Genomic DNA, 27,186 nt, shown 5'->3' with positions numbered 1-27,186 from the left:
TCCCCTCCTGAATTCAGCGGGCATCTAAAGATCTCGCTGGTAAATGTCTCCTTATCTGCGGAGTCACAAGGAACTTTTTTTAAGGCCACATTAAGAGGATTTCCAATTACAAAGAAAATCCCCTATTTGCGCATGACCCCTGTAAGAAGTAGCATGGTGGGAACCTTCCTAAACTTCAAGGTTTCACCCTGAATGTAAGCTGCAATTACAGATCCCCCTTGCAGCACTGCCTGCTGGTGAAATATGGTATTGCAGAGCAGCCATACAAGTATAATGGTTTCATAAAGAACCCTTATGGTCTGTTTTCAGTCCACCAGGAGCAGCCTTCCATATACCCAGTGAAGTGACTGGTCTCAGGTGATACGCAGAGATGAAACAAATCCTCCTACACAGAACTTTTTTTCAGCTGGAACTTGGTGGAACTCAGTTTCACCACCTCTGAGCTCAGTCCCTCTGCTCCTGCTCACCACTATTACTTGTAAATACAGAAATCCAGCTTTTGTGTTTACAAGTGACAGCTTGTCTCCCAAATGGCTCCCATAGATCCGATCTCATGAGCGGCTCCCACTAAGTGCAGGATGGGGACAAGGGAGATGCAGGTGCAGTGCAGATGCCGACACCCCCACTGGATGATCTCCCTGCAAGAGAGAGAGAGTTGGAGCCACCTACAGTGTTCGGGAGGTACTAGAGCTGGCTGGGTGCTTCAGCTTAGCGCAACAACAAAAGTAAGGTGGAAGATGGTAGACAATGGAGATGCAGGTGCCTGTAGTGCAGTGCGGATGCCGACACCCCCACTGGATGATCTCCCTGCAACAGACAAAGTTGGAGCCACCTACAGTGGGCAGGGAGGTACTATAGCTGGATGGGTGCTTCAGCTTATTGCAACAACAAAGGTAAGGTGGAAGATGGTGGACAAGGGAGATGCAGGTGCCTGTGGTGCAGTGCGGATGCAGACATCCCCACTGGATGATCTCCCTTTGCAAGAGAGAGAGGTGGAGCCACCTACAGTGTGCAGGGAGGTACTAGAGCTGGTTGGGTGCTTCAGCTTAATGCAACAACAAAAGTAAGGTGGAAGATGGTGGACAAGGGAGATGCAGGTGTCTGTGGTGCAGTGCGGATGCAGACACCCCCACTGGATGATCTCCCTGCAAGAGAGAGAGGTGGAGCCACCTACAGTGTGCGGGAGGTACTAGAGCTGGTTGGGTGCTTCAGCTTAATGCAACAACAAAAGTAAGGTGGAAGATGGTGGACAAAGGAGATGCAGGTGCCTGGGGTGCAGTGCGGATGCCGACACCCCCACTGGATGATCTCCCTGCAAGAGAGAGAGGTGGAGCCACCTACAGTGTGCAGGGAGGTACTAGAGCTGGCTGGGTGCTTCAGCTTAACGCAACAACAAAAGTAAGGTGGAAGATGGTGGACAAAGGAGATGCAGGAGCCTGGGGTGCAGTGCAGATGCCGACACCCCACTGGATGATCTCCCTGCAAGAGAGAGAGGTGGAGGGAGCCACCTACAGTGTGCAGGGAGGTACTAGAGCTGGCTGGGTGCTTCAGCTTAATGCAACAACAAAGGTAAGTTGGAAGATGGTGGACAAAGGAGATGTAGGTGCCTGGGGTGCAGTGCGGATGCCGACACCCCCACTGGATGATCTCCCTGCAAGAGAGAGAGGTGGAGCCACCTACAGTGTGCAGGGAGGTACTAGAGCTGGCTGGGTGCTTCAGCTTAACGCAACAACAAAAGTAAGGTGGAAGACGGTGGAACTTTTAAGGAGGGGGGGCGGGATATAGGGGCAGTGGAGGGGGGGGGGGGGTTGCATGCAGAGGTCATAGCTGAAGAGGGGTGAAAGTGAGATGTGGTCAGGGAATGCAGAGGTAAGCAGCTATGGAAGAAGGCTGAACTCTACACTTGGAATGCTATGTCCCAACAGACCCTAGTCTGACTATAAATGGGGACAAGTTGAAGTGTGATATTGAAATATATTATTGGAAGGTTCTTGGAATTAGAGGTGTAGGAGATTCCAGGAATATGGGGTTTTCGAGACAGTCCAAAGAACCATTGTTTATCACATTAATGGTCTACTTGAAAAGTCCCAGATGTCATAGTATTGATATAACCCTGTGTCTAGCTAAAAACATAATGAGTAACAAAGCCATCTTTTACTGTCATGAAATTGTGGTGAAATCTTAAATGGAAAAGTGCCATTTGTGTTATGAGAACATGGGCTAGCATGCCAATAAAAAACGTATAAAAGCGTGAGCTGTTAATTGTACGGGACCATTTAGCTCTTAGTAGCTGGTGGTCCAATGATCATTGTATACTCTGAATAAACCATATACAGATAAAAGCTGATTGATGTTGAAGTCCTTCCTTGAAAGATCAACTTAACACAGTGAACAACTGAACTCTGCACATAATGCATCCTCGAACTCTGCACATAGCGCACCCCTGAACTCTGCACTCTGTATGTAATGCACTCCTGGTATTTACTACCCCTTTAAGACCTTGTTTGTGAAATTTGACCTCGGCCACTGTTTGATGCAGGTTGGGGGGGGGGGGGGGTTTGGGGGGGACCGTGGTTGAGTTCCTGCACCTATTTTCTGAGAAAAAAAAAAAAGCCCTGCTCCTACATAAGTTGTACCAGTTTCTCTAGCGCTCATCGACAGACGTAGTCCTCGGTGATACACCACCTTCGGGTTATGTTACCTCCGCAGGAGCAGGACTAGACAGGAAATTAAAAAGCTCTGGCCACACCCTAGGGGCAGTCCCAGAGGGTATATCCTCTCTCTCTCTGCCTCAGCAAATCAGTTATTTTCTGTCTAGTTAGGAGTAAGGACCTAGATACCTTGCTGGGATCTTAGGTCCTGGCAAGAATTTTTTTCTAAAAGGATTTTTTAGACAGCTTTTTTTCTCCAGTGTTCCTGTGAGATCTTCAAGCAAGAAAGCTGAACTGGGCGACGGGCTGGATGTTGAGATCCGGTGGTCACCCCAGTTCAGCCTACGAGCGCGTGCAGGCCATAGCTCCGCGCTGGGTCGGCCGCGACAAAGTCCCATTAAAAGGACTGAACCCGCGAGTTAAACGTCTCGCTGAAACGCCAAAGACCATGAGTCACGGCGTCCGTATCGGTCGACAGCCCTCCCGCCCCGGTGGAGAGGGGTACTGTCAGGAGTTGGTGCCCGCCTGGTTCCGGTATGGTGAGTAGTATGTTCCCCCTTTTTCCCTGACGGGTTTTGTGGTGAACGCGGGCCCCTCTCTGTATGGTAAGAAAGAGTTCTTTCTATCCTATAACATGTCACAAATCCTCCTACTTTGAGTGTGATTTTATGTGTGCAAAAAGCCAGCAGGCTTGGTTTGGGAGCTAACAATCTATTGTATACATGTTTTAAAGATGTAATCTGTGGCATTCTGGGAATCTTATGGGTTAAGTATAAGCTACCTACCAGTCAGAAGCCATGGACATGTAGACTGCCTTCCAAATCAGATCTCCAGCTATTAGCAGGCCTCCCGAACGGCCATGCGGTCCGCCAGGGCCGGTACCGCCAACCACGCCATATCCCCATGCAGAGAGAGTGTTGTGTGCCTGCAGCACACCGCTAGTCAGCACAGGCCGCCGCCATTTTTTTTGCTGGATCGCACGAGCCGCCATTTTGGCGTAGCCTCGTGTCTCCAGCATGGGGGCGGCCATGTTTGAGGTGATTCTACACCTCGTGGAGCTTGGGGGAGGCGCCGGAAGGCGTGCAGAGGGGCGGAGCCGCCTCCTTTCTTCCTGGGCAGCCAGCCAAAAGACTTCCTGTTTGTCTAAGACAGCGCTGTAAGCTGTTGCAGTTTAACTCTGAACATCAAGTGGTGAGCCTGGGGGTCTATCTCTCTCTCTCTCGATCGATAGGGATCCCTAGCAGGTAACAATAAGGGGTTTTTTTGTGGCGCTGAGGGTCAAAAAAAAAAAAAAAAGTTTTTTCTTTACTTTTGAATTATATCATCCAGGAAGTAACTGGAGTTATTATGGACCCTGCCACACATATTCCCCCACCTGTTTCCCTCGAGGGGGCCTCGGGACCCGCCGGTGCACAGAGTATAGAGTCATTTACAGCAATTATGGAGTCTATGGTGGCTCGGGTGGAGGCGGCCTGTCAGGGACGGGGGTCAAGGAAGCGACCCCCGCCTACCCCTATACTATCTGACACCTCTGACTCTGATTCAGAGATGGTCACTGCAGTTGCAGGTTCCTCTGCAAGGGCTGTTATCCCAGGTAAAGCCCCCTCAGACAGTGAGGAGGACGCTTCTTCTCCTGCTATAATTCAGGAAGAAGCATTGGTGGACGCACTAGTTGTGGCAGTGCAAGAAACCTTAAAACTTGAGGCTTTACCGGCAGAGGCAACTGAAACAGAGAGGCCTTTTGGGACTAATAGCCCATCAAGACGGCGAAGGCTTTTCCTGTACCTAAATGTTTTGGTAATCAGATTAAAGGAGAATGGGAGCATTCTAAACGTACCTTTACTATTTCCAAGCGTATTGCTAGACGCTATCCGTTTGAGGAATCCATCATTAAGAAATGGACGGTACCACCAGTCGTGGATCCGCCTATTTCCAGGCTGAATAAAGCCACGGTTATTCCAGTGGAGGACACTTCGTCCTTTAAGGATCCGGTGGATCGAAAGATAGAAGCGGAGTCCCGCACTATCTTTTCTCTGATAGGGTCAGCATTTAGACCAGTAATTGTTATTGGTCTAGTTTCCCAGACACTTACGGAATGGGCGAAAATGGTACGCCAAGATCTTAGGGGAAAAGATATTCCCCAGGAGACATCTGATTTGATAGAACAGATCATACAAGGGCTACGGTTTATCTGTGATGCAGCCTTGGACACTACTCCCTTGTTAGGGCATGCATCTAAGTTAGCAGTGATCCTCAGACGTGTGCTGTGGTTAAAATGCTGGTCAGCTGACCTAGGTTCCAAAAAGACTTTGACCAATCTCCCTTTTCAGGGGAATCGTCTGTTTGGAGCCAACCTAGATGAAATCATTAAGGATACCACCGGGGGCAAGAGTACTTTTTTGCCACAGGCTGCAAAAGTTAAGGGACCTCGCAACAAGCGAGGACCTTTCTTTACCGCCCATAAAGGGCGCCCGGCTGGTACTCCCGGGAAAGGCAAGACTCCTCCAGGAGGGTTCAAGAAGGGCTGGTCGGACAAGCAGAGGACCAACCCAGCCAAACCCGAAGTAAAGGAGTACACAGCCTGAAGGTGCGCCCCCACCCGATTTCAGGGTGGGGGGACGTTTTCACCGGTATTCAGGACATTAGATCGAGCATCAACCACTACTACCGGTGCGATTCTTCCCTTCCAACATTTAAGTACAGGAAGCGGTAGTTACCGTTCCCTGTATAGATCTTTTCCTTTACCTTTTCCTAAGATTAGTCCCGATACCTCACAGGAATCGGATCTGATTGACCAGATAGGCCAAGTAGCCTCTAGTCGGGTGACTTCGGTCCCTGAGGTTCAACCAGAAAAGATCACCTTTCCTGATAACTATCAGGTATCTGATAAATGTGTGGGAACAGAAAACGACCAGACTTTCTCGGATGGTCGGGGCCAGATAGCTCTAGGGACGCCTGGTTCAGATCCAATCAGCGCCAGTGGTCCTAGAAATTCTAGGCTGGCCTCTTCAAGCCGGCCTGGCCGACTTGGACATGTTAGTCGCAGACGTTCCGTGGGAACTTCGTCTCAGGGAGTGTCTGTAGTCTCAAGGACCTATTTACCTTCGTGCTTTACAGTCGCTGGTTTTAATGGCCTGGCCATTGAGACCCAAGTACTGAAGGACAGAGGTTTGTCTACTTCAGTCATTCCTACCCTTATTAAAGCAAGGAAAGCGACTTCCAGCAAAGTCTATTATCACACATGGAAGACTTACATTGCGTGGTGCGAATCTTTAGGATTTCCTCCACGTACCTATTCGGTGTCTCGAATATTGGCCTTTTTGCAACAAGGGGTTGAGCAGAAGCTAGCCTTGAGCACCATCAAGGGTCAAGTTTCAGCATTAGCAATCTTCTTTCAGAAACCTTTAGCTACCAAATCCTTGGTGCGGAATTTCATCCAGGGGGTGCGGCACCTGGCTCCTCCAGTCCGCGCGCCCTTACCGCCCTGGGATCTTAATTTGGTTTTGTCGGTTCTACAGAAACCTCCCTTTGAAAACATCAGGGAGATTCCCTTGCTTACTTTATCCCAGAAGGTGGTCTTCTTGGTGGCTATTACTTCTGCTCGCAGGGTGTCAGAACTGGCTGCATTATCATGCCAGTCCCCATACCTAGTGATTCATAGGGATAAGGTAGTACTTCATCCTAAGCCATCTTTTCTTCCTAAGGTGGTTTCAGATTTTCATCTGAATGAAGATATTGTACTACCTTCCTTGTGTCCTCAGCCCAAGCATCATCGGGAACATGCGTTGCATTCCTTGGATGTGATTCGGGCAATCAGGGTATACCTGAAAGCTACGGAATCATTCCGTAAGACGGATTCACTTTTTGTGATCACGGATGGCCCCAGAAAGGGTTTGCCTGCATCTGCCGCGACCATTGCCAAATGGATTAGACAAACGGTGGTACAGGCTTATTCTATTAAGGGTCAGAGTCCTCCGTTCCCTGTTAGGGCGCACTCCACTCGAGCGCTCAGTACTTCCTGGGCCTTTCGCCATCAGGCGTCAGTGGTCCAGGTATGTAAGGCGGCCACTTGGTCGTCGGTACATACTTTTACTAAATTCTATAAAATTGATGTGACGGCATCGGCGGATGCCTCATTTGGCCGCAAGGTTTTGCAGGCCGCAATTTGAGGAGACAGGTGGTCTACCTCGAGGGTTTTTTTCTGTTTGAAAATTTTTTTGTTGAGTCTCATCATTAAGGATGAGCATTGTAAACTTCTAGTTGGCACCGGTTGGGCCTTCTAGATTGGAATTTGATTTCCATTTTCCCACCCCTCAGTTGTGATACTGCTCTGGGACGTCCCGAAGGTGGTGTATCACCGAGGACTACGTCTGTCGATGAGCGCTAGAGAAAAATGGATTTTTGTAAAATCTTACCGTAAAATCCTTTTCTCTTAGCTCATCGACAGACGTAGTCCCCGCCCCTCTGTTTTGGAGTTGGGTTGGGTTAAATTCTCTAAGCACTGCTTTTTCACATAACTGATTTGCTGAGGCAGAGAGAGAGAGGATATACCCTCTGGGACTGCCCCTAGGGTGTGGCCAGAGCTTTTTAATTTCCTGTCTAGTCCTGCTCCTGCGGAGGTAACATAACCCGAAGGTGGTGTATCACCGAGGACTACGTCTGTCGATGAGCTAAGAGAAAAGGATTTTACGGTAAGATTTTACAAAAATCCATTTTTTAGGGCTGCACAATATTGGGGAAAAAGTACATTGTGATATTTGGTTTTCAACAATATATATCGCGATATTTCTCTGGGTGGAATGCAGAAGACACTGACAGTGTGGATTAGGCAGAGTCGGGACTCACAGTGGTGATAGGAGGTAGAAGAAGTTAGAACACAGCCCGACATGAGTGGAGCAGCCACAGCTCTTCACTGTTGTCCTGTCTGGAGCTCAGGATCAGATGGTGACCCGTCAGGCACAGGGTCCCTCCTACTGGCGGGTGGAAGGGTCGGTACAGGACCACCTTGTCCACCCGAGGGGTTTTAATCAGCTCTGCGAACTCCATAGCGGACACCGGAGGATCCCCGTCGCCGTCCTCTTATGACCGGTACTACACCTGACACAGCGCTCCCCCTCCCTCACCGGAGATGAGTTTCCCCTTGCTTTCGTCTGTGATCCCAGCTCTGCCTCTAGTCTCCAGTTGACCATTACTCCGCCCTGCTCCGCCCATTGTCTCTCCATTGACTCTATTTACAACACATTACAGCCTGATCCCGCCCCCGTGCGCCCCCCGCCCCCCCCCGATGCAGCCAGGAGAGACTATGGGCGGAGCAGGGCAGAGTAATGGTCGGCTGGAGACTAGAGGCAGAGCTGGGAGGGCTGGATTGAATGGGGCTGGATGGGCGGAGTTCCGATCACAGCCGAAAAGCAAGGGGAAACTCATTTGTGTCGGCTGCCTGCACAATATCGTGTCTTCGGCGATATGAATATCGCCCACGCCCGCAGAACGATAGTCGATATCACATCGACTATCGTTCAGCCCTAACCTGTTTATCTGTAGTCTTGTATAAACTATATAAATCCCACCAAAATGTAGAGAAACACAGCAAGAAATACCTGAAATCACAAAAGTAGTATATAAGATTTGGGATAGGGTTAACAAACAGTTTAAATGGGACTATAATTCCCCTTTGATATCACTAGATGGCTCAAATTATTTTGCATCGGGAAATGAGAAACACTTCAGTAATTGGATAGGGAACACGCAGTTAAAAGATATTGTGCACAATGGTAAAATTAGGACATATCAAGAATTAAACTCAGGTGAAAATAATATGAAACTAAATGAATGGAGTTATCTCCAGCCGAAGCATTTTGTGAATTCTCTACTACAGCCAATTTGATCAGGGAAAGATCTGAATAAAGTAAAAAATTATGCAACTCGGCTGACAAGCCGAAACATAGCATATCCCAAATCTACGGGATGCTAACAGAAGGTACGGGTATGGAGATACCTTCATTCATAATAAAATGGGGAAAAGGAAATAGGGTCACCACTGTCAAACCATGAAACAAATGTGGTATTGAGAGACGCACACTGCTCCGCAACAGATGTTAGTACCATTGCACTAAACTACAAATGTTCGTCTAGATCAGGGTCCTCAAACTACGGCCCTCCAGCTGTTACGGAACTACACGTCCCATGAGGCATTGTAAAACTCTGACATTCACAGAAATGACTAGGCATGATGGTAATTGTAGTTCCTGAATGACTTGAGGGCCGTAGTTTGAAGACCCCTGGTGATGGTACATAATACCAGTAATAGCACATAAGTACTAATTAGAGAAAACAGATCGATGTTGGAGGATGTGGGGGTCAAGGGAGGGTGTTCCATATTTGGTGGGACTGCCCCAAGATCCAAGATAATTGGTCGAAAATCCAGCAAATCGTTAGGGAGGTACACTGGTGTGAATGTCCCAGATGAGCCATGGTGGTGTTTGTTTCATAGAACAATACTACCATTAAAACAATATAGAACTACGATGGTTCCAATCCTATTAAATGCAGCAAAGGGAGTCATCCCGAAAAAATGGTTGGAAGTAGAGGGTCCACCCCTGAAGGAATGGTGCAATAGAGTTGACCATGTTTAAAAAATATATATATTATATTTTATATATATATATATATAAGTATTATAATTATTATATTATTTTTATTATTATATACTATATAATAATATAATATTTATATAATATAGTATATTGGCAGTAGGGAAGAGGAACAACTCAATCATTTGCTGGAAAAATGGGCTGACTTTAAAAAATCCAGTAAATATCTTGAAATTTCCATAATGGACCCACTATAGAATTTGAAATACCATCAAATCTGAAGATCGATAGAGAAGACCATCAAATTTGGATATCAATTGGCAGAGGTTGTAGGGGGTTTGGGGGGGGGGGGGGAGGTGTGTGGATTTATTTGAAACATGGATAATGCTATATCGGATGTCTATTTCTTTTCTTTTTATTGTTAATGGCAATTAAAACTAATAAAAATGTAAATATAAAAAAAAAATACATGTATATTAAATAAAAATAAATAAATAATAATACTAATAAATATATATATATATATATATATATATATATATATATATATATATATATATATATATTGCATAAATAATATTAATATTAATAATAAATATAAATATATGTATGTATATGTGTGTGTGTATATATATATATATATATATATATATATGCTGGCCCTCTCTTTCTCTGGTCTAGGTTTGCTAACCAAGGTTTACATTAATCTAATATCTAAAGACATTCAGGTAGCTGCATTGCAATATACATTTTTACACAGATTTGCTTCAATAGTTATCAATAGTTCAATAGTTATCTATGTCTGCTGATGATTACTTAAGTCTGAATTCCTTATACCGATGAATTGTAAAAGTACTTATTATAAGTCTTGCTGTAGAAATCTGGACAAATTCTTCTAGGAATTGCCATGTTCATATTTGCTGCTGGCACACCTAAACCCTCGGCTCTCCTAACTGCAGCCAGCTAGAACTTGATGCTGGTCTACAGGGACTTCCCCAGTGATTGCAGAGCAGAACACAAGGGGATGAGTCTGTGCTGGCACCAAAGCCCAGGGAACTCCGTTAAACAAATAGCGATCACAGGCTAAACTCACAAAGCCAATGCAGCAAGATAATCATCCTTTAAAGTGGTATTAAACCCAAAAGCAAATGTTTGTTATGTTGCAGCTTACCAATTTTTAGATGTGATAGCTGCATTTGTTTTCTTTTTTTTGGCTTTCTTTCTTCTATTTTCATCTGGTGACCCTGCCAGTAATGACAATGTAGTATCAAAGGAGGATCAGAGGAGGGAGAAACGTTAATTGTCAGTAAGTGTACCTTTGGGAATGGGAATAGCCTCTATCGCCATCACCTATAGGCATCGATATCACCTCTGAGAGGTATAGCGTTGGGTTACCCCCGGAGTGCGCTACGCACAGAGTGCAGGGTCGGGGAGTGCGCTACGCAAAGAGTGCAGGGTCGGGGAGTGCGCTACGCACAGAGTGCAGGGTCGGGGAGTGCGCTACGCACAGAGTGCAGGGTCGGGGAGTGCGCTACGCACAGAGTGCAGGGTCGGGGAGTGCGCTATGCACAGAGTGCAGGGTCGGGGAGTGCGCTATGCACAGAGTGCAGTGTTGGGGAGTGCGCTATGCACAGAGTGCAGGGTCGGGGAGTGCGCTATGCACAGAGTGCAGGGTTGGGGAGTGCGCTACGCACAGAGTGCAGGGTTGGGGAGTGCGCTACGCACAGAGTGCAGGGTTGGGGAGTGCGCTACGCACAGAGTGCAGGGTTGGGGAGTGCGCTATGCACAGAGTGAAGGGTTGGGGAGTGCGCTACGCACAGAGCGCAGGGTTCTGGAGGTTGCAAGCCTGGGTGCAGGGGCCACATGAAAAGGCTTGGAGGGCTGGATTTGGCCCGTGGGCCTTGTGTTTGACATATGTGATGTAGAGTGACCAGGAGCTGTCACATACTGTATAAATGGTTGATAGCAGGGGCTTAAAATATTCCTCAATAGCCAGAAAAGATACCCACTAGACACGTGCATGACAAAAAAATTTGTTTAATTTAGTTTTGATTTGTTAATCTAGTTATTTAGTTTCATTAACTTCGATTGATTCGTTCAGTTAGTATTCAGGATTCATATTTGGAATTTGTTTTATGTCTTTTTCGAATTTTCTTTGAATTTACTGAATTGAATTTAATGTTTTCAAAACGTTCAAAATCAATAAATTTTTGATTTGAGTCGAAAATTTTAGATTCTTTTTCGATTCAAATGCGGAAAGGGAACAAACAAAAGAAAAACCTTCATCAAATGATGATGATGACTTAACAAAAACAGCATTATTTCGAAATGGAACTCTAATAACACACACAGTCTTTGATTTCAGAAATATGTTTACAATTCGAATTTGAACAGAATTCAATGTAAAATTCAATTCTAATTTTAATTAAAATTTTGGAAATTCGGACAAATTTCGTTTTGTTGCTCTGAGCATTTGGTAAACTTCATGTATACTGTAATTCGAATATTCCGACATATCCGAGTCTCTGAATAATAAAAAAATGTTTGAATATTTATTTGGAACAAAACGAAACACACATGTCTAATATCCACGGTATGTGCACAAAATGTCTTTCCAAACCTATTGCCTTGTGACAGTAGTTATTGTGCAGAGAGCACAATACTGGACCAAGCAGACTGCCTGCAGAAAACTTCAGGAGGGGGGCGGAGACAAGACCAGTCACCCTGCACAAAGTGAGAGAGCAGCAGTGACCGGTCTGTACAGGAAACTTATGAGCAGAGGCAGAAGTGGTTTCTTGCTTGGTTACTGCTCAGATCTGAAAGAAATACACAAATGATACCAAGAATGAAGTGAAAGCATATGTCTCTTGTACGTCTCTTGTATTTACACAACGTTTCTTTAGGCCAGAGTTTGGCATTCAAGTGCCCGTAAAGTGATTTTGCTGTGATTTCAGTACCTCTGTTATAATATTTGAAGATGAATATCTTCACAATGCCTATAGCTACATAGATAAGTGAGTGCTTGCTTTTGTGACTGCTTGTTTAGAATATGTAAATGCTTTATTGTGCATAGCCTGAACACAGGTTCTGATCTGAAACTAGGCATTTGCATATAGGAGCCTAAAATAATGAAGCAGACTTTAGTTATAAACATGTATTTACAGTAAACTGGAGATTTGCATTTTAACCGAATATTCCCAAGAACAGACAATTTACTTTAATTAGACGTATCCAGTATGTTAGGGAACAAAGTGTAGTCATTCATAGCTGACAATCAGGAGTTGTCTTTTCTTTTCCGACCTCCCTGGTAATAAAAGTGATATCTGGGTTGCTGCACTTAGCACATGACCCTTGCCATTTGTACAGCTCTGTAGTGCTGAATATGATAATAAGAATTATATTAGTTCCCACACGTGCTCTCCTAAAACACAAAGTCCTTCACCAATTACTGCCCCCCCCTTTGTGGAAATGGAGAACTTGACTTCTCTGGAATGTGTTGATCACAGCATTGGACTCCCACTTTGTGAACACCCTAGCTATGTCGTCTTAGTGTGTTAAAGAGCTCTACAGGGCTTTGTCATTTGATAGGGTCATAGTAGGGAATTGTAAGCATTTTTTATTTAACCTCAAACTTTCCCTAAACCTTTTAAAAATAACTTTGATCTTTCTCTATCTTGCTCCCATCAAACCTTCCTGTGTTAAAGTAGATTGCTAAATATAAGATAAAGAAAAATGCGTGATGAGAACTTCCGGCACACAGCTAAATATACAGAAGATATACACTATATTTCCAAAAGTATTGGGACACCTGCCTTTACACGTACATGAACTTTAATAGCATCCCAGTCTTAGTCTGTAGGGTTCAATATTGAGTTGGCCCACCCTTTGCAGCTATAACAGCTTCAACTCTTCTGGGAAGGCTGTCCACAAGGTTTAGGAGTGTGTCTATGGGAATGTTGGACCATTCTTCCAGAAGTGCATTTGTGAAGTCAGGTACTGATGTTAGAGAGAAGACCTGGCTCGCAGTCTGCGCTCTAATTCATCCCAAAGGTGTTCTATTGGGTTGAGGTCAGGACTCCTCCAACCCAAACTCGCTCATCCATGTCTTTATGACCTTGCTTTGTGCACTGGTCCAAATCATTTGGTGGAGGGGAGATTATGGTGTGGGGTTGTTTTTCAGGGGTTCGTCTTGGCCCCTTAGTTCCAGTGAAGAGAACTCTTAAGGCATCAGCATACCAATACATGTTAGACAATGTCATGCTCCCAACTTTGTGGGAACTGTTTGGGGATGGCCCCTTTCCTGTTCCAACATGACTGCACACCAGTTCACAAAGCAAGGTCCATAAAGACGTGGATGAGCGAGTTTGGGATGAAGGAACTTAACTGGCCTGCACAGAGTCCTGACCTCAATCCGATAGAACACCTTTGGAATGAACTAGAGTGGAGAATGCGAGCTAGGACTTCTTGTCCAACATTAGTGCCTGACCTCACAAGTGCACTTCTGGAAGAATGGTCAAACATTCCCATAGACACACTCCTAAACCTTGTGGACAGCCTTTCCAGAAGAGTTGAAGCTTTTATAGCTGCGAATGGTGGGCCAACTCAATATTGAACCCTATTGACTATGACTGGGATGCCATTAAAGTTCATATGCGTGTAAAGGCAGACGTCCCAATACTTTTTGTTATATAGTGTATATTATATATCTGTTTTACCTGTCAAAATATTTTTTTTACTGTCTTCCTGTGTATCCAGTCCTGAGATTTGAACAGCTCTGCCACACAGTACAACCCTGTTTTGTAGGATAGAAGACTAGATATTTCTTTGCAGCAAAAAAATTGCAGAACCTACAGAGATTCCTAGACAAACATTGACTTTCTGAAAGACAATAATTGCACAGGAGTAGGCGTTTTCCACCTACCCCCTACCATTTGACAGTGCTCTGGCAAAAGGTTATTTAGACACCAGATATGGGAACCCGGGGTATGTCCGCTTTCCTTACACATCAGAACTTAAAATATTTTTTTCTAGTTTAAGCCAACTTGGCTTGCCAACCAAAGGCTCCCAAAATGCCATAAAATTGTACTTTTTTTATGATCTCCCGGTTTCTAGCGGTCTCCCTCCTCACCTCTATATTTTCTCACTCCTTCTCTTGCCTTTTCATTACATTACATTAAAAAATCCCAATTGTTATGAGTAAAGTTAGGAGTAGAGGTTAGATAGAAGTAGTCGAATGGCCTGAAATTGATTTGAAAAGTTTGTTGTATAAAATAAATCCACCACATTTCGGGAGAAGGGCCTCCCACTTCTTCAGGGCTTAATCTCAACAAGGGTCACCTTTTACCATATCTTCATCATAGGCCAAACACCTCAAAAGGTTTACATGTAATCAGTGCTTTTTTTTTCTCAGAGAATAGGTGCAGGAACTCCCCCCTTCTGAGTCACTTCTTGTCTTCACACCCTACCCACTTCTGAGCACCATCTCTTGGCCCCACCCCCTGCCCACCTCCCAGTACCGCCCCTAGAGAATACAAAACCAAGTATACGTAAATTATATGGATAACAAGAAAAGCAGTAAAATAGATCCCCTGCAGTCTGCAGTTGCCCCCCCCCCCCCCCAGCAACAGTAGATCCCCCCAGCAACAATGTGTCCCTCTACGGAATTGCCCTTCACCTCCTGTCTTATTGACACAACAGGAAACAAGAAGAAATCTCCCTGCAGTGAACAGAATTCACATATTAGGGAGTTGTCACCAGAACAGGCGTTTCATTTGGAGGAAGTAGAAGTTCAGGAAAAACCTAACTAATGCTAAACCTTTTACATAGTTACACACATAGTTTGTGAGGTTGAAAAAAGACATCGGTCCATCCAGTTCAACCTATGATGTGTGTGTGTGTTTGCTGTTAACCGTACATTGTATACTCCTTTATGTTGTGGTCTTTAAGGTGCCTGTCTAATAGTTTTTTGAAACTATAGATGCTCCCTGCTGATACCACTGCTTGTGGAAGAGAATTCCACATCCTTACTGCTCTGACCGTGAAGAACCTATTTAAGGTTGAACCGTTTTTCCTCTAGTTTTAGTGAGCCAATCCGGTCTGGCATCAGCTGTCAGCGGCGGCATCAGCGTGGAGGTGGGTGCAGGAGAGGCAACGGACAATGGAAGCCCCATAGTAATTCTATGGGAGACATCACTTTCCATTCATTTCACAGCCATTGTTGGTCCTCTCCTGCACACAGCTTCCACCGCTGGAGTATGGACCGGATTGGTTGCAGAATAGGTAAGAACAGCGATTTTTGCTTTTCAGGGTTTGATAGATTAGGGTTAGAATGTGGAACAGAGCAGGTTTAGCGTTAGTTTTTGCCTGGACTTACACTTTAACCACTTGCCGACCGCCGCACGATCATTTACTGCGGCGATCAGCCCCTCACAGGCAAAATGACATAGTACTACGTCGCTTGCCTGTGAGGCTCTAGGGAGCAAGCGTGCCGCCGGAGGCGCGCTCCCGCTCGCTCACGGACCCCCCCGCGCGTGTGCCCGGCGGACACTCGCGATTGTCTGTTACAGCGGGAGAAAGGCAAGCGGCTAATGTAAACAAAGCCGCCTGTCATTCTCCCCTGTGTATGAATGGAGATCATACGGTTTTGCTATGTAGGACCATTGATCTCTGTTCTTACACGTCAAGCCACATCCAATCACAGTTAGAATCATGCCACTAGGGACACACTTAACCCCTCCCTCTCAAAAAAAAGTTAACCCCTTCACTGCCAGTGTCATTTTTACAGTAACAGTGCATATGTATAGCACTGATTACTGTAGTAATGTCACTGGTACCCCCAAAAGTGTAAAAAATGTCAGTCAAGGTTCTGATCTGTCCGCCGCAATGTCGCAGTCCCACAAAAAAAATCGCAGATCACCGCCATCACTCGTTAAAAAAAAAATGACAAAAATCTTTCCCTTAGTTAATAAACGCAATAACTTTTGCGCAGACCAATCAAAATATGCTTTTTGCGATTTTTTTTCACCAAACTTATGTAGCATAAAACAAATTGGCCTAAAATGTTAAAAAATGTAGATTTTTACATATTTTTTTTTGGGAATTTCATATAAAAAAAATTTGAAAAATATTGTTATTTTTGCAAAATTGACGCTCTTTTTTTGTTTATAGCGCATGATCAAAAAATCGCACAGGTGATCAAATACCACCAAAAGAAAGCTCTGTTTGTGGGAAAAAAAAGGACGTCAAATTTTTTAGGTACAGCATCGCACAACCGCGCAATTGTCCGTTAAAGTCACGCAGTGCCGAATCGCAAAATAGGCCCTGGTCAGGAAGTGGGTAAAATCTTCCGGGGCTTAAGTTGTTAACTCTCACATCTTGCTCTGGTGACAACTCTATCATTTTGGATTTATCTTCACTTACTGTATCCATGACAGTAGTCACCAGGTTTGGCTTTATAAAGAGGCTGGAGTTCCAGAATTCTTGCCGCTGGCTTCCACTTGTAACCAAATCGTCAGTTCCGGGTGGGTTCCGCCTTTAATAGCACAGCAACAGCTTTTTCCTGAATAATTAGGATTCGTCTTGCTTAGCGAAAAGAGATTCGGGGAAAAATACACAACATTTAAAATGAGTAATGTTTGGAATAAACCAGAAATAAGAGATGTATTTGATGGCATCATTAGTATTATCTCAGTGCACCTAAAACCATGTCATTTGAAGGTAAATACAAGCTTGATGTGTGGTACGCTTAAAACCCATATCATTTTAGGGTAAATACAAGCTTGATGTACGGTTATGTTAGCACAAATGTGGGTGATTCAGATTGCCCAATTATTCTGCAATTCTTTCTAGGCTGAGCTGTGACTTATAAGTCTCTTTTTGTACACATCGCTTCATGTCAGAGTCGGTTTGTTAGGCTCCTATTATTTTCAGAACAAGGAGGCAGATTGATGTTTTTTAATAAAGGGTTTTCTCTTGATGTTTTGATGTCCCTTATTTACAGACACATTTCATTTCCATGCTAAACTTTCAGTATATTTATAGTGTCATTTTTTGGCCCTATATGTCTGTTCATCAGTTTCAACAAGAAAAACTTGAATGAGCTCCGTGATTCATAGAGTCATGTATTTTAAAGTTTTTGTGTAGCGAGCTACCTTCTCCAGAGCCTCGGCCATCTTCTGGAACTCTCTATGGTACTCTGTCCGGTTATCTCCTACTCTGGCCACCTTTAGAGCTGGTTCACATTAGCGTGACTTGTCAGCCTGACAAGTCGTGCTCCCTCGCGGTCCATTGACCGCTACAGAACCCGTTCTAATAGGAGCGACACAAGACGCTCCGACTTAGAAAAAGGGTCCTGTACTATTTCGGGGCGACCTCGGAGCAACTTGCATAGACTTCCATTATGTGAAGTCCCTGCAAGTCGCTCCGAAGTCGTGGTGCATGGGAATGCACAAGTCGCCCCCGAAGTAGTAAGGAGTCGTGTGGCCTCAGTGTGAACCGACTCTTAGGCGATCTCTGAAAACGCTTCTCTTCAGGGAAGCCCATCAGGCCTCCAATTAAAAACTGAACTTCTAACTCTTCCATCAGCTCACCCCCCACAGTTGTATCCTTTTGTACCACTTGCCCCACCCTATTAGATTGTAAGCTGGGTACAGGACTACATAATACACAGAGGGCTGAGTACAGGACTACTTAATACACAGAGCGCTGGGTACAGGATTACATAATACACAGAGCGCTGGGTACAGGACTACATAATACACAGAGCACTGGGCACAGGATTACATACTACACAGAGCACTGGGTAAAGGACTACATAATACACAAAGAGCTGGGTACAGGACTGCATAATACACAGAGCGCTGGGCACAGGACTACATAATACACAGAGAGCTGGGCACAGGACTACCTAATACACAGAGCACTGGGCACAGGACTACCTAATACACAGAGCACTGGGCACAGGACTACCTAATACACAGAGCACTGGGCACAGGACTACCTAATACACAGAGAGCTGGGCACAGGACTACCTAATACACAGAGCGCTGGGCACAGGATTACATAATACACAGAGCGCTGGGCACAGGACTAAATAATACACAGAGCGCTGGGCACAGGACTGCATAATCCACAGAGTGCTGGGTAAATGACTACGTAATACACAGAGTGTTGGATACAGGACTACATAATACACAGACAGAGCACAGGACTACATAATACACAGAGCGCTGGGTACAGGACTACATAATACACAGAGCGCTGGGTACAGGACTACATAATACACAGACAGAGCACAGGACTACATAATACACAGAGCGCTGGGTACAGGACTACATAATACACAGAGCGCTGGGCACAGGACTACATAATACACCGAGTGATTGGCACAGGACTACATAATACACAGAGCACTGGGCACAGGACTACATAATACACCGAGTGATTGGCACAGGACTACATAATACACTGAGCGCTGGGCACAGGACTACATAATACACACAGCGCTGGGCACAGGACTACATAATACACCGAGTGATTGGCACAGGACTACATAATACACAGAGCGCTGGCCACAGGACTACATAATACACAGAGCGTTGGGCACAGGACTACATAATACACCGAGCGCTGGGCACAGGACTACATAATACACCGAGCGCTGGGCACAGTACCACATAATACACAGAGCGTTGGGTACAGGACTACATAATACACAGGAGGATGTTAGGCATAGAGTACAGGGTTGAGAGGTTTGCTATGCACAGAGGACACTTCTGCCCCCACATCCATAGCTCACCTCTGCACCCTTCTCTCACAGATTATCTCTATCACCTTAGCCCTTCCCCCCCACAACTTGCCAACCCTGAATCCAGGGACAGACTTGGTCCGGGGACAGACTTGGTACGGGGACAGTGTCCTCAGTCCGGGGACGTCTGGTCACCCTAATCTAAAGGAGATCACATTTTAGGATTGATGGCTTTAATAATATTGTGGACAGATTAAGCAACTCTAAAGCAAAAACAAGTCAGTAAAGGTCATCAATTTGTCCAGCAGGTGAAATCTAAAAGTTTTGTTCCACTTTAGGCCAGAACACCCCATCTAGCAGCTGTATTGTATCTGTACACCCACCAGATTGCTTAAACTGTGTTCTCTTTTCTTGCAGCCAGCCAACCCAGCACATCCGATGTTTTGGTTGCCACAGGAGGCAAAATGGTCCTGAACTGCACAGTGAAAGAGCATGAAAACTCATCTCTCCAGTGGTCCAACCCAGCTCAGCAGACCTTGTATTTTGGAGAGAAGAGAGGTAAGTCACATAAATATGTGAGACAAAGTCAGATTCTACACATTCTCCATATTGCATATGGTGGTGGGGCACTTCAATTAAGAACTTTAGAGAAGTCACCTGGAGTCTTCTGAATATGGATTAAAGATGCTTTATTCATGCTGGTAGGAGGACAAAACCTTTGTGCAAAGTTTGAAGGTTTCTTAGAGAAATCATAAAGAAGGACCAAATGCTGCTAAGTATGCTACAAACTAGAGGGCTGCATTGGGTTTGGGCTCCCGCGGGACCCAACACAAATCTCACGGGTGCTGGTGGTTTTACCTCTGCTGCGGGCGGGACTGGGCGGTCACAACATTTCGCGGGAGACCCGCGGGGAACGGTTCGATTTGGTGTACTGTATTTTCCAGCGTATAAAATGACTTTTTATAATAAAAAAGATACCCTTGGCATCTTATACGCCAGGTAGTGTAGCTTCAGCTAGTTATAGAACGTCCTTATTAAATATTTTAGCCCACTGGATGTGTATACAGTACCTTCGGCAACTTACAGAACCTCCCTGTGCTGTAATACTCTATGTACCGTGCTGAGCCAATCATGGCAAGTGGTGTATTCTATTAATGCCTACAAAGCCTGCTCGGATTGGCTGAGGCGGGCTTATACAACATTTGCCAATCCGAGCAGGCTTTGTAGGCATTAATAGAATACACCACTTGCCATGATTGGCTCAGCACGGTACATAGAGTATTACAGCACAGGGACGTTCTGTAAGTAGCTGAAGCTTACTGTATACACATCCAGCAGGCTAAAATCAGTGTACTCCTCCAATGATCAGACTTGTCCTGACCCCCCCGCTACACAATCATTCACTGGGAAGCCTAGTGTACTACTGTTTCTCCTCCCCTCAGCTCTTATACAGCTGAGATCAGAAGGAATGTGATTACATGAAAAAAGGGGAAAAAAGGTATTTATAATGGGTTTTTATATCTATACAAAAATGTTTTCTAATTTAATATGTAATTCTAACATTTTCTAAAAATGTTTCTATTTTAAACTGAATGGATTGTTTTACAAGGTGATCGTTTACAATCGATTTAAGCAGCCCCCAGATTATTAAATTTTCTTTCCCTCCACCGCGAGTGGAGGGAAAGAAAATTGCTCAATTCCCCAATTATCATGGTCAGTGTTGATGGGGGGGAATCCCTCCCACAGCGCTATTGTGTTCTACCGAGGGGAGGAATAGTTCCTCATCATTGGTGTCACTGGGAGGAATAGTGCCCTAAAAATGGCATCAGTGAGAGAATTTGTTTCCCATATTTGGTATCAGTGGAAGAGATAATACTCCATTGTTGGTGTCAGTGGGAAAAATAGTGCTTTGTATCAGTGGGAGGAATGGTGCTCCATCATTGGTATCAGTGAGAGGAATAGTGCCCCAGTATTGGTGTCAGTGGAAATAATAGTGCCCCATCATTGGTGTCAATGGGAGAAATAGTGCCTTGTATCAGTGGGAGGAATGGTGCCCCATCATTGGTATCAGTGGGAGGAATGGTGCCTCATCAATGGTGCCAGTGAGAGGAATAGTGCCTCATCATTGGTATCAGTGAGAGGAATAGTGCCCCAGCATTGGTGTCAGTGGAAATAATAGTGCCCCATCATTGGTGTCAGTGGGAGGAATGGTGCCCCATCAGTGGTATCAGTGGGAGGAATGGTGCCCCATCATTGGTATCAGTGGGAGGAATGGTGCCCCATCATTGGTATCAGTGAAAGGAATAGTGTCCCATCATTGGTATCAGTGAGAGGAATAGTGCCCCATCATTGGTGTCAGTGGGAGGAACAGTGCCCCATCTTTGGTGTCAGTGGGAGGAACAGTGCCCCATCATTAGTGTCAGTGATAGGAATGGTGCCCCATAATTGGTGTCAGTGAGAGAATTAGTAGCACCCATATTCCCATTGCACACTTTACTGGATAATGCTTTAGGAGTAGTGGGTGCTCTAGCAACAACCAGATGGAACTGGAAACATCACAGATCAAATGTTCATATTTGCCAGCATACCACGGGTCTTCAAGTGCATCCAGATCTTTATTAAAGAATGCTTATATCACAGAAGACATAGTGCAACATTTCTGATCTGCAAAAGACCCCTTTGTCAAGCACGTGAGAGAATTAGTTCCCCATCTTTGGTGTCAGTGGGAGGAATAATACTCCATTGTTGGTGTCAGTGGGAGAAATAGTTCCTCGCATCAGTGGGAGGAATAGTGCCCCATCATTGGTGTCACTGGGAGGATTAGTACCCCATGGTTGGTGTCAGTGGGAGGAATAGTACCCCATGGTTGGTGTCAGTGGGAGGAATAGTATCCCATGGTTGGTGTCAGTGGGAGGAATATTGCCGCATCATTGGTGTCAGTGGGAGGAATAGTACCCCATTGTTGGTGTCAGTGGGAGGAATAGTGCCCCATCATTGGTGTCAGTAGGAGGAATAGTACCCCATGGTTTGTGTCATTGGGAGGAATAGTACCCCATTGTTGGTGTCAGTGGGAGGAATAGTGCCCCATCATTGGTGTCAGTGGGAGGAATGGTACTCTATTGTTGGTGTCAGTGGGAGGAATAGTGCCCCATCATTGGTGTCAGTAGGAGGAATAGTACCCCATGGTTTGTGCCATTGGGAGGAATAGTACCCCATGGTTTGTGTCATTGGGAGGAATAGTACCCCATCATTGGTGTCAGTGGGAGGAATGGTACTCTATTGTTGGTGTCAGCGGGAAGAATAGTCCCCCATTGTTGGTGTCAATGGGAGGAATAGTCCCCCATTTTTCCTCCTATCAGTGGGAGGAAAAGTGCTCCAAGGACCAGATAAAGGCAAGCAAAGGGCCACAGTTTAGAGACCCACCATTTAGATGACTGCTGGGGCTGCTGAAAATCAGTGTAGTAGTCCATACCATATACAGTAATAGCTGTGATGGGTCCTGCTCCAGCAGCTTTCCCTCTGCACACTGACCACAAGGAGTCACTCAGCAAAGAATATAAGGTGTCCTCGGATTGGAGGAAGTGGAGAGGAGGGGCAGATAACCTTACTATTTACCCTTGCCCAATCAGAAAATGTCTTGTGTTTACTGAAAAAAAAAATACAAGGTATTCTGTGAATGGTGGTGGTGCCAAGGCGAGTCACCCACTGTGTTCAGTGTGCGGAGGAGAAGCTGCTCAATCAGGACCTGAAAAGGTCACAGCTTTCTCTGTATAAAGTGCTGACTACCATGGTGTGATTGTCACTGCCTTTTGCAGTGTAAGCGTAAGTGTGGGGGGGTCACTGTAAAAAAGCCGCTGAACCTCATATTTTTACCACCCACCCGCCCGGAAGTGTAAACTGAGCCTTAAAGGCAACTTCTAGGCAGCCTTATACCATGGCCAGCCTTGGGGAATTACTTCTTGTTACTTTTTCTTGATCCGGAACAAGTGTGCATCTCAAGATTCAGAGAAAACTCAATAGCCCTATGCATGTAAAGTAGGTCCAAAAATGACTGGAGCTAGAGAGTTAATATGACTGCTGTAATGGAACAGTACACCCCTGACCAGGTACCTCCGTTGACAGATGCTCCTAGTGCTTCCCAAGTGGTTCCAAGCACTCCACCAGACACCGTAACCACTTTAGACCCCACAAACCGCCGCAGCTTGGTTAGGGTCTCGCAATCTCCTACCCACCCTGGACCTACGACAAGGCTCCAGGTTCCTGTGGGTGAACCTCCTTTCCCCAGAGAGTGCAGCAGAACAAGCTCTTACACAAGCTCTTACAAGAGCTTAGTGATTCTCTAAGGGAGTATGGAGGACCATAGCAATCACTTGCAGCAGATTCCCCCAATAAGAGACAAGACTCTAGATTGAGGGTGAAGAACTAACTCCCTTCTTCTTTATTGAACAGACTTATATACAGTTTTCACCCACAAGGTTACCACCCAGGTGGACCTTGTTGAAGACTGGATGTGATATTCACAATCCAATAGGAACAGAGTTTTACACTCTCATACAGTGTACACAAAAATACACAATGTGGGACAATACCCCCTCCCCCTTAGCATCCAATCCACATACCTATAAGTTTCTCTTAAGGCAGACAGACAGAACAATGGGAGGTCATTAACACTTAACAACGAGTGGGGGCGGGAGCGCGGGAGCCCCCTAGAGCCTCACAGGCTAGCGACGTAGTCCTACATCACTTTGCCTGTGAGGGGCTGACCGTCACCGTAAATAGTCGTGCGGCGGTCGGCAAGTGGTTAAAGGGAGTGCTCCTAATCTCAGCTTGTTACCTGTATAAAAGACACCTGTCCCCCACTCGTTCCCTAACATGTCCGTGTGAGTGACCTGCGGACCTGATGTCCGCCGGTCACTCGCGATCTCCCGCTGGAGAGGGAGAAAGGCAGGCGGCTAATGTAAACAAAGCCGCCTGTCATTCTCCCTGATCTAACTGCAGAAATCATACGATCCTGCTATGTAGGATCGTATGTCTCTGTTGTTATATGACTAGCCACACCCCTTTACAGTTATAAGCATGCCCCTAGGGACACACTTAACCCCTCGATCACCAATAAAGTTAACCCCTTCCCTGTCAGTGTCATTTTTACAGTAACAGTGCATATGTATAGCACTGATTACTGCAGTAATGTCACTGGTACCCCCAAAAGTGTAAAAAATGTCAGTCAAGGGTCCGATCTGTCCGCCGCAATGTCGCAGTCCCGCAAAAAAAAAAAAATCGCAGATCGCCGCCATTACTCGTTAAAAAAAAAAAAAACACCGAAAATGACAGAAGTCTTTCCCTTAGTTAGTAAACACAATAACTTTTGCGCAAACCAATCAAAATACGCTTATTGTGATTTTTTTTTTTTACCAAACATAGGTAGCAGAAAACAAATTGGCCAAAAATGTAAAAAAATTTTGATTTTTACATTTTTTGGGGGGGGGGAATTTCATATAAAAAAATGTGAAAAATATTGTTATTTTTTCAAAATTGACGCTCTTTTTTTGTTTATAGCTCAAAAAGTAAAAATCGCACAGGTGATCAAATACCACCAAAAGAAAGCTCTGTCTGTGGGAAAAAAAAGGACGTAAATTTTGTTTGGGTACGGCATCGCACGACCGCGCAATTGTCAGTTAAAGTCGCACAGTACCGAATCGCAAAAAGTGGCCCAAACATAAGACAGCAAAATCCTCCAGTGGTAAAGTGGTTAAGAGAGTGCTTCTAATCTCAGCTTGTTTCCTGTATAGAAGACACGTGGGAGCCAGAAATATTGCGGATTGATAGGGGATCAAATACTTATTTTACTCATTAAAATGAAAATCAATTTAGAACTTTTTTTAAATGCATTTTTCTGGATATTTTTTTTTTTGTTAATCTCTCTCTCACTGTTAAAATAAACCTACCATTAAAATTTTAGACTGAATACTGCTTTCTCAGTGGGAAACGTACAAAATCAGCAGGGGATCAAATCCTTTTTTCTCTCACTGTATATATGATCTAACAAAGCAAAAGAGGTTCAGCTGGGGTAAGGCTCCTACTGCCTCTGCATTGCCTTGGCCTGCACCGTGCAGCACAATGCTAAACTGGTAGCTCAGTGCTGCGTATTACACTGGGAGAGCATGCTTCTTGCCATGTAAACAGCAGTCAGTGTGACAAGTGTTGGAAAATGGAGGGCAGTAAACCTAACTGTCAGACTGACGTCAGAGCTCTGCTTATTCCAAGGACAGATCTATGTTCTCCTAGTGCAATCTGAAGGACTGAGCTACCAGTATGGCATCAGATCCTGCTATTCTTTAAAGATCTCCAGGTATGGAATATTTTACATAAATACATTGGTCTAGGCCGATGTAACTATGCACATACCATACCTGTGGGATCCCTCTAGAACAGGGGTCTTCAAACTATGGCCCTCTAGTTGTTCAGGAACTACAATTCCCATCATGCCTAGTCATGTCTGTGAATGACAGAGTTTTTCAATGCCTTATGGGATGTGTAGTTCTGCAAGGGCCAAAGTTTGCGGCTCCCTGCTCTAGAAGCTGGAAATCACTGTAATAAACACTGCTACTGTGATCTCCACTTGTTTACGGGTCCTGTGCCGAGGGGCTGCCCTGCGGCATTCTGAACACAGGAGGTCCACTGCTTGCCATGGACACCATTTAACCACTTAAGCCCCCGGTGGATTTGGCTGCTCAAAGACCAGGGCCTATTTTGCGATTCGGCACTGCGTGACTTTAACGGACAATTGCGTGGTCGGGCGACGCTTTACCTAAACGAAATTGACGTCCTTTTTTCCCCACAAACAGAGCTTTCTTTTGGTGGTATTTGATCACCTCTGCGCTTTTTATTTTTTGCGCTATAAACAAAAAAAGAGCGACAGTTTTGAAAAAATAACAATATTTTTCACATTTTTTATATGAAATTCCCCCCAAAAAATGTAAAAATCAAAATTTTTTAACATTTTAGGCCAATTTGTTTTCTGCTACATATTTTTGGTAAAAAATATCGCAATAAGCGTATTTTGATTGGTTTGCGCAAAAGTTATTGTGTTTACTAACTACGGGAAAGATTTATGTCATTTTTATTGTTTTTTTTTTTAACTAGTAATGGCGGCGATCTGCGATTTTTTTTTTTTTGCGGGACTGCGACATTGTGGCGGACAGATCGGACCCTTGACTGACATTTTTGACACTTTTGGGGGTACCAGTGACATTACTACAGTAATCAGTGCTATAAATATGCACTGTTACTGTCAAAATGACACTGGCAGGGAAGGGGTTAACTTTATTGGTGATCAGTGGGTTAAATTTATCCCTAGGGGCGTGATTCTAACTGTGGGGGGGGCGTGGCTTGTGATGTAACCACAGAGACATACGATCCTACATAGCAGAATCGTATATTCTCTGCCTTTACATCAGGGAGAATGACATACGGCTGTGTTTACAACAGCCGTCTGCCTTTCTCCCTCTCTTGAGCGGGATCGAGAGTGACCGGCGGACATCGGAGCCGCCGGTCACTAGCGCGGGGATGCCCGTGAACGAGCGGGGGCGGGAGTGCGCCTCCGGTGGCGCGTGCTCGCCCCCTACAGGCTCCTGGGCGAGCGACGTAGTACTATGTCGGTTTGCCCAGGAGCGCCAGACTGCCGCAGTAAATATACTGACGGCAGACGGCAAGTGGTTAAAGAATGCTTTGCATCTTCATAATAAATGCAAAGCGTCTTCAGATTGGACAAGGCAGAGAGCATGACATCACTGCCCCACCTCTCTGCCCTGTCCAATCAGAGAACACTTTGTATTTTCTTATGAAATGCAAAGCATCCTGTGAATGGAGCTCATGCTGAGCAGCTGACCTCCTATGTACAGAATGCAGCAAGTTAGCTGCTCAATACAAGACCTGGAAGCTAGTGGAGATCAGTGGAGTAGTGGGGTCTACTATGATGATTGATAGCTTCTAGAAGGATTATTCAGGTATAGTATTTACGTAGCTGCATTGATCCAAGTTGGTCCAACATAACTATGTAAAAAAAAGGCCATACTTGGAATTCTTCTTTAATAAATGAAATTACTGTTGTCTGTAAATATTTTACTGTTCTATACTAAAAGAGTAACCCCAGTTTTCCCCTTCTTTACATGGATAATTGTTTCTATTTTGTTTTTTTTAC

The 27,186-nt window shown here is 45.0% G+C and overlaps 1 protein-coding gene across 3 annotated transcripts in view; it reads left to right on the top strand.

Annotated features, from left to right (window-relative positions):
• The window catches only part of CADM3 (cell adhesion molecule 3), a 715,770-nt gene that overhangs the window by 445,957 nt on the left and 242,627 nt on the right, over positions 1 to 27,186 (top strand). For all 3 annotated transcript variants that reach the window (XM_082275533.1, XM_082275534.1, XM_082275535.1), the window contains one exon: positions 19,404 to 19,544. In XM_082275533.1, the coding sequence (XP_082131659.1) occupies positions 19,404 to 19,544 (141 nt within the window). The remainder of the gene's footprint in view (positions 1 to 19,403; positions 19,545 to 27,186) is intronic.

Source organism: Pelophylax lessonae (assembly GCF_965119305.1).
Source record: "Pelophylax lessonae genome assembly, chromosome: 13".
Taxonomy (NCBI): Eukaryota; Metazoa; Chordata; class Amphibia; order Anura; family Ranidae; genus Pelophylax; species Pelophylax lessonae.
The sequence above is the reverse complement of the archived record's forward strand: the minus strand, read 5'-3'. Positions and strand labels throughout refer to the sequence as shown.